This window comes from Takifugu flavidus, chromosome 12 (assembly GCF_003711565.1).
Source record: "Takifugu flavidus isolate HTHZ2018 chromosome 12, ASM371156v2, whole genome shotgun sequence".
Lineage (NCBI taxonomy): Eukaryota > Metazoa > Chordata > Actinopteri > Tetraodontiformes > Tetraodontidae > Takifugu > Takifugu flavidus.
This window is the reverse complement of record NC_079531.1, coordinates 1,434,618-1,442,654: the sequence shown is the minus strand read 5'-3', so window position 1 is coordinate 1,442,654 and position 8,037 is coordinate 1,434,618. Positions and strand designations below refer to the sequence as shown.

The window sequence follows — 8,037 nt, the reverse complement described above, 5'->3', positions numbered from 1 at the left end:
TCCAAAGTTCATTACCCCCCCCTTCCCCGTTAGAAACGTTGTTACGGTCAGACGGAGAAAAGGTCGGCTTACATAAAACCCCACACAGGCTTTACCCATGGGGCTGTGCGGTGATGCAATAACGGGTCTACCCAATAATCACATGAGGGGAAAGTGACATTTTTCACAGGCAACCTGACAGAAAATCAAACACCCTGACGCCGCGGAGCCTCCTTAGTGTCTCCTGGCTGGCTTCATAGTTTCAGTGTAGCTCATTATAGCATTAAGGTGGGCGTGAAGAAAAGAGAACAGTGAGGCCTAATTGTGGCTTATGTGTAATGGACCCACCTTGTCTCTGTTCAGCCTTGCACATCTCTCTTTAACGCCCACCAGGACTCTAAACATAGACCCGCAGAGCTCCCGGCACATGCGGCCGTTCCTAATTCTGTTTCCCAGCACTGGAGGATCAGGTGATAAATGTGCCTGGTGGGTGTTTAAAGCCTCCATACAGTACATCACACGTGGCATTATCCTCTTCTTTTTTGTGAGACACTGAAATCTGGAACACAACAGAAAACACTGCCTTCAGTATTCTTTAGAACTGTCAATCATCCCTGTTGCGCCCGGAAACGCGTCATGCGCAGTGGACGTTTCCCTTCACAGCTGCTACATCTTATAGATCTATATCAACATTTCACCGCGTGCTGGCTGTGCGTAAAGCGGTGCGTTGCCAGACGGTGCGGGGCTTATAAAAGCAACATTTCATGTCATGAGACCCTCAGAACGATCCGGTTCGATAAGGAGTTTTTAATCTGGGGTTCTGGAAAAATGCAGGCTGTAAATGAACTGGAGCGGCTGCACATTCAACACGTGGGAGGCGGACACGCGGGCATTCATCACACCGACATTTTGGCCCTGTGGTTTCGAAGCGTTCGCGCCGCAGAGCACTGTAATCTCCTGCCTCCTCTGGTCCTGCGGTCTGCAGCCGCCTCCTGTTTCGTAACACGCTAAAGTTGCGGCAGAGTCGCGGTTACGCAGCACGGACAGAGGAACTGGTGCCTGGTGGCTCTTTGTCTGGTGTTCGAGCGGCACCTAAAGGACGACTGGAGTACAGGGACCCTGCGTTGCGCCATCCAGGCTGCGTTGATGGACTTTATTTCATGTGTTACTGTTCATCTCGGTGTTAGTCAGGAGAAGATTAAATGTGCAGCCTTTGAATCTGGTGCCTCAAACGTTACTAAATGGACTAAATTTAAATAAAAAAAATGCCACACAGCATAATTTACTACCCCAGAACAGACCTTGGTCTACATCCTGATGCACTTGAGGAAATCTAGCAAACTGCATCGGAAAAAAAAAAAAAAAGATGTGGTGCAAGAGGTTCCCAGGTTGTAAGATGTTTTTGTCAAGTCAACCAGAAACCAGCGGCTGCAGAGTCAGCAGAGAAAAACATGCTCTGCAGCTCTTCAACTAAAGAATTAGCTGAGAAAACAGGGGGCGGGGTGAACTTCTCAATTTGAACTTGAGGGAATGAGCTGTTCTTTGTTCAGACCAGCTTGTAACAGCAGGAAATACGAGGTCAGCGAGGTCGAACGTCTGTGTCAGCAGACCGAAGCAGCTCCCAGGTGAGGAGTGAAGACGAAGGCTGAGATGAAGATCCCGGCTCTCCAGAGGGAGAAGGTGATGTCACGTTCACGTGCTCATCGAGCCGTCCCTTTGGACTGCAGACTCATCCCAACACACCCGAGAACAACTAAAAACTAGCAGCCGATTGATCATATTTACGAGCTTTTTCTGAAACTTATGTCATGAATTATGAAGCAGCTAATATTCAGCAGAAGCCTTGAGGGAACGTACGAACCGCTGCAGCTGAAGCCTCATGAAGAATGGTGGAAGGGGCGAAATGAGGTCCAGAATGTGTGTTGAAGACGTTTGGATCGACGCCTCTGGCCAGTCCTGATGAGTGCAGGCGGAGTCAGACTCAGGTTTAATCCCCCAAAACACAACAGATGGGCCCCATAATAACCACAATCTGTCAAACCAGTTAAAAATAGATGATCTTTAAAGATTTTTGCATTATTAATGGAGGGTCGCCTTGAACTCCAGTCTGCTCTGCAGATGTTGGGAATTATGATTCATTTTTTAACCTGGTACCACGTTAGCGATGGTTCTGTGTGTGTGTGTGTGTGTGTGTGTGTGTCCTGGGGTGGACTGTTGGCCTGTCCACAGTTCTGCACGGGCCAACTGGACTCCAGCACCTTCACATGACCCTAATTAAGAACCTAAATAGAGGCTGGACTGATGGATGAATGACAGAATTACACCCTTGGTGGCTTCGAAAAGCTCCTTTATTTGTGTGATTGACATTTAATGAAGTGTAAACAAGCTACATTCACTCTTGGCAGGAAGAATCATCTGATGTGTCTCCGTTGCTGCGGCGTCACATGACTCCATGACCCCAACGCCTGACCCTCCCGGTGTCCCGAGAGTCCCATGTGGGTCGCAGGAATGAGATTTCACCGCAGCATTTTGAGGAGCAGAAGAACGCCGAGGAGGCTGCCGAGCGAAGCCGCCGAACCGCCACTCGGCCCGGCCGCGTTCCTGTCATCGGCGGTGGTGGTCTGGACCACAGGGACCCCGGTCGGGGCGTCGCAGTGCCTCAGGTCGGTGCCCACACAAGCGGCGTAGGCCATGGCGTGGGCGATGTAGTTCTGTTCGTGAACGCCCTGAAAGAGGTGGGACATGGGTCCACGTGCCAGCACCGCCACGTCCTCGCCGCTGTGAGTGGTGGACTCGGTCGGAGCAGCCGACATCTGGACATAATCTTTGGTTTCTGGAGAGAAAGACGCACTTTTCTGACTGAGAACTGATACGCTTTCGTTTCCCATCACCGCTCGGAGCTCGTGGAACAAATGTCCCAAATCAAGTTAGAAAAAAGAGTCAGAGGAAGGAAAATGATCGTTGACTGAAAGAGGAAAGGTTAAACTGCATTACAGGCCGCAGTCTTTCCATTTAGTGGGGAAGAGTTCTGTCGCTACGGCAGCGCCGAGATTTTCATCCAGTCAAGATGAGAGGAAAATCCCAAATAAATAATCAGAAGACGTTACTGGCGAAAGAGCAACGGCTGTTTGATTCAATCAGGAAAAGGGGAAACGGCATCGCGTACTGGTGTCGACGTCTCTGAGGTCCGGACGGCTGCCGTTAGCCAGCTTGTACCCGGGCCCGTTTCCGTACATGAGGGTGGTGTAAGGTTTGAAGTCTGTGCCCCAGAGGGGGGATTTACCTGGAAAACACGAGCAGAAGAGACATTAAACGTGGAAAAATCGGACATATATATCACACACACACACACACACACACACACACACGCAGGCACGCACACACACACACACACACACACACACACGCACACACACACACACACACACAGTCGGGGGGGGGGTCTGGATCTGCATGCTGCTGCGGGGGCTCCACAGCCTGTTGAGCGTCTCCTGATGAGCCATTTGCCTGCCGACGGCGTCTCTTTATGAGGAGCTCTAATTTACACAAGTGCATTAATCACTGCAGGATGGGAGGAGGAGGAGGTGTGTGTGTGTGTGTGTGTGTGTGTGTGGGGGGGGGTTAATCAGTGTGGTCTTTTAGGGCTGAAACCAGAGATGTCAGCTGGGCTGGATAATTCCCTTGTCTCCCCTCAGAGCTCTCGGCTCAGAACATGAACCACGTTAGTTCTGATAAAAGGAACATTTTGACATAAATAACGGAACACAGCTGGAAGGAAAAGATGGTGCTGATTGCTTCATTTGCACGGGTCCCTCCGTGCCGCAGCTTGACCCTGCCTGGCCCAACCTGCCCCTCCGTGGATGGATCATCTGGGCTTTTAGGTCTCCAGGTGACGGAGCTGATGGAGGGAGGATGGGGAGGCGAAGATTAAAGGCGCGCGGGGGTCGATAAAAGGATGTTCCGGAGGGAGATTAGGAGGCCAGGAAGTCTGAGGAGCCGAGGGAACCAGAAGAATGTGAGAGGGAAGACGCTGCATCTGTGGTCAGACACGGGGAGAGCGACAAGGAGAGAGCAGAGGCCTGAAATAGAACGATGAGGGAGGAGAGGGCTGCTGGCAGTGTGTGTGTGTGTGTGTGTGTGTGTGTGTGGTGTGTGTGTGTGTGCTGTACCAAAAACACGAGTGAAGAGTTGAGGCTTCAGCTGTTATGAAACACACCTGGTGGATGGAGGGATGGATGGATAGATGGATGGATGGATGGATGGATGGATGGATGGATGGATGGATGGTGGATGGATGGATGATGGATGGATGGATGGATGGTGGATGGATGGATGGATGGATGGAGGGAGGGATGGGTGGATGGATGGATGGATGGATGGGTGGATGGATGGATGGATGGATGGATGGATGGATGGTGGATGGATGGGTGGATGGATGGATGGATGGATGGATGGTGAGAGCGGCCACACAAAAGGCCATCTCATAATTACCCAGAATGCTCTGCCCTCTGAAGGGGAACCCGTTGAAGGTGATGGGGTGCGAGTGGTCGGCCATCACCACAGTCAGGGTCTCGCGCTCGTCGGTCAGCTCCAGGCCTTTGGCGATGGCGTCGTCGAAGGCGATGGTCTCGTGGAGCGCCATGTACGCCCGGCCGTCGTGGTGCGCCTGGTCGATACGCCCGCCTGACCGAGGAGGGGGCAGAGGTTAGGAGGGGGCAGAGGTTAGGAGGGGGCAGAGGTTAGGAGGGGGCAGCACCCCAAACGGGGCAGTGTGCGTGATCCCGGAAGATCAGTCCCCAGCTGGCGGCTTAAGTTCAGCGCATTATTTCGAAGCAGACTCCGGGTGAGTGCGTTTACTCCCGGGGAGACATTAGCGAGCGACCGACGCCTCTATTCCTACCCGTGGTCATTACTCCAGAGCCGCCGAGCGGGGCGCGGGGTCCCCGGGCGATGAGGCTGGAGCGCATCAGCCAATGAGCTGTGGCCACGATCGACGTCACATCGGCGCATCTTCCGCAGGTACAAGCTGTTCTCGCGCACGTCCAGGCTGTTGCCACGGACACCCGGATCCAGCCCACGGTCGCACATTCCCCGTTAATGTTGGGGCACGAGCGCTGCTAAAAGCGGCGCGGTGCCTTAATTGCCTCTCAGGCCTCCGCGATAATAACAGGATCAATGACTCTATTGCCCCCCCCAGACCCTCGCTGGGGTCTATTTTTAGCTGAAGCGTCAGTTCTCAGGAGGGGTCATTAGTCAGCCATTAAGCGCACGGGGGCTGTTGTCCTCACCCTCCACGAGCAGGAAGAAGCCTTTGGGGTTCTTCCGGAGGATGCGGACGGCCTTTTCTGTCATCTCCACGATGGATGGATCCACTTTAGGGTCCCTGTCCACCTCGAAGCGCAGATCTCCTGGTTCGAACAGAGCTGGAGGGGGCAGAAGACAGAGATGGTACAGTGGAATCACCGAGTTAAGCTGAACGAGGGACCTTTTGTTACCCAGAAGACTCAAAGGCAGTTTGTTGTCCTTGGAAATAATGGAAGCTGAGGTGTTTCCAGGGAAGCCCTGGCCTTCACATCGCTGAAAACCAAACTTACCCATTAAGTAGTCCGTCGTTTCAGGGTCAACGGCATCGAAGTCTGCTTTATTCCACACGTAGCGGGCCACCTGCGTGGGCGGGAGGAGAGAATAGAAAACACTTTCTTCACGCTACTTGAGTGTGAACTTTTCTTCCTCTGTGGTCTTTAGAGCTGTTCTGCTCCTTTCTCTCCTTTATCTGACTGGTCGCCCACCTGACCAGGTAGAGGTTTATAAAGGTCACCTCATACCCAGGCTCTGCCTCTAAATTGTATTTTTTAAGCAGTCTAAGGAGGAAACATCTCAGGATAACCGGTTCCATTTGGCAAGATCAGGACAGTTTGGGTCATACTAACTTTGTCCAGCAGGTGGCAGCAGAACCGCCACCAACACATTAAATATGGGGAATAGATTTCATATCATCATATTTGGGCTGTTTCTCGATGTCATGTCACCTTTCCAGCCTTCATGCTCTGCCACTCTTTGGTGAGGTCACGCCCGTCTTTTCTTCGGCCCCTGGACAGGAAATCCCAGGGGTATTCGGGGTCCTTGGTGCCCCTGGGGGTCATGTATTTTCTCCCACCGCCCATAATGACCTGGAACCAACGCACGCATTTAGATGTGTTTTGAAAGCCGTGCGAAGCGATTTGAGGATGTTCTGGCTCGCACGTCGATGTCGGTGTTGTTGAGGAGCTGGGAGGAGATGTCGGTGCAGCCGTCCCTCTTGGCCGACTCTGGCACGTCGGCGTCGCTGTACCACTTCCTGCTGGCGCTGTGGGCGTAGCTGGCGGCCGGGGTGGCGTGCTGCACCCGCGTGGTCGTCACGATTCCCACAGACTTGCCTGCACAAGTCGAATGATGTTACTTAGGTGCATCTACCGATAAAAACGAGTCCTTTTATCCAGGTGATTGAACGCCGCAGACATGTATGAAAATGATTTCATCGTATTATTAGAGGATTTTACAGGCAAACGCTGATAACGCGATAATAAATAAATATCAGGCCTGAGATGATCTTTGAACCAGTGATAAAAGACACGCTCCGGTCCAAGGATGAGGCGACAGCAGCCCTCTGAGGGTTCCATGTGCACTGATAACATGTACGTGATAAGCGTCAGGGTTCGAGGAAGTTCCGAGACGGCGCTTTCCTCCCCGTCCGTCCGATCTACCTGCGTCTTTGGCCCACTTCAGGATGGACGTGACCTCGTTGCCCTTCTGGGTCTTGCAGATCCCGTTGCGGGCCGCCGCGCTGACGCCGATGGTGTTCAGGTTGGTCTTCACCCCGCACAGAAACGCCGTGGCGGTGGCGGCGCTGTCTGGGATTTGGAAGTCCACGCTGTAGGTCTGCGGGACACAAACAGAAGGAAGGAGAAGGAGAAGGAGGGTAATGCTAAAATAATCCGCCTTAATGCTGCAGACAGGCCGTTTAATATCAGCGAAGCTAGCATTAGCTTAGCAGTCGGATAAATACTCTCCCCATTCAAAGGCGACTGTCAGGGAACAAGCTGTAATCTGGTGTTTAAAAACTTCCTATTTCTCTCTGGAGAGCACGGGGGGACAGTCTTAGAGCACCCTGGGGGGGCGTTTGTCTCTCTGACAGTTCAGCCTCTGTCCTCTGAAGGAAATTCTCTGCCAAAGGTCAGAACTGTTGACAGTTTCTCCCTCTTTGCTCGTTTCATGCACGTTAGAAATGTGGCGCATGTCAGAAACGCTGGTCAACCTTAGCGAGCCCCACGCTGGGGAACGTGTCCATGGTCATGACCGTCTCCTCCCCGCTCTGGTTCTGCAGCTGGCCCCTGAGGATACGGGCCGCCGTGTATGTGGTCACTCCCATCCCTGAGACACCAAACACAGGATTTAGTTTCTTTGGTGGGAAAACAGGAGCCACCAGGTCAAGAGTCACTGACCAAAGACAAGTCATGGGGGACGAGGCGGCGAGTGTTGCGCAACTCACCGTCTCCGAGGAAGAACAGGATGTTTCTGGAAACGTTGGTGTTGAGCTTCCTGTCCAGGACCGACTGAAGAGACTTCTGGGCCTGGGACCTCCAGAACTCTGGGTTCTCCTCCTCGACTACGTGTGCGCAGTCAAACAAAATGTCCCAGGTTTTAAACAGGAAGATCAAAATGCGAGAACACGTGTCGAAGTTTGAGGAACGTTTAGTCTGAGTTATTGTAAATGGAAGATGTGAAAAAGTGTTTTCAGTGGTACAGAGTCACCTGTGTGTGTGTGTGTGTGTGTGTGTGTGTGTAATATCTGCTCTTACCTCTGGACTGAGCGAACCCGGAGAGAAGCAGCAGGGAGACGGACAGTGCGGTCGCTGGGGTCCACGCCATGGCCTCGCTCAGACTGGAGACGCTGCTCTCTGACCTGCTCGGGGTCGATTCCTCAGATGAAATAAAGCCTCCTATCAGAGCAGCTGCCAATCACTGCTAACAACAGCCCATAAACGCAGCAAGTCGTGATACTGCTGCAGATTTATGGCC

General features: G+C 52.6%; 1 protein-coding gene across 1 annotated transcript; it reads right to left on the bottom strand.

Annotated features, from left to right (window-relative positions):
- Positions 1–2,305: 2,305 nt before the first annotated feature.
- Positions 2,306–7,992, bottom strand: alp3 (alkaline phosphatase 3). The gene is made up of 11 exons (XM_057050560.1): positions 7,818–7,992; positions 7,508–7,624; positions 7,274–7,389; positions 6,723–6,897; positions 6,223–6,395; positions 6,009–6,149; positions 5,574–5,643; positions 5,268–5,402; positions 4,471–4,662; positions 3,146–3,262; positions 2,306–2,812 (listed from the first exon to the last, which is right to left on the bottom strand). Exons 1-11 carry the CDS (start codon positions 7,885–7,887, stop codon positions 2,496–2,498), a joined length of 1,623 nt encoding a protein of 540 aa, XP_056906540.1. The 5' UTR covers positions 7,888–7,992; the 3' UTR covers positions 2,306–2,495.
- Positions 7,993–8,037: the final 45 nt, after the last annotated feature.

What these genes read in the sequence shown, in the direction of transcription:
- alp3 (XM_057050560.1), bottom strand. Translation starts at nt 7,887, where the DNA reads ATGGCGTGGACCCCAGCGACCGCACTGTCCGTCTCCCTGCTGCTTCTC. An exon ending in AACGACGGACTACTTAATGG is followed by an intron (nt 5,403 to 5,573) that starts GTAAGTTTGGTT and finishes TGCCCCCTCCAG; the next exon opens with CTCTGTTCGAACCAGGAGAT. An exon ending in CAGAGGGCAGAGCATTCTGG is followed by an intron (nt 3,263 to 4,470) that starts GTAATTATGAGA and finishes CGTGTTTTCCAG; the next exon opens with GTAAATCCCCCCTCTGGGGC.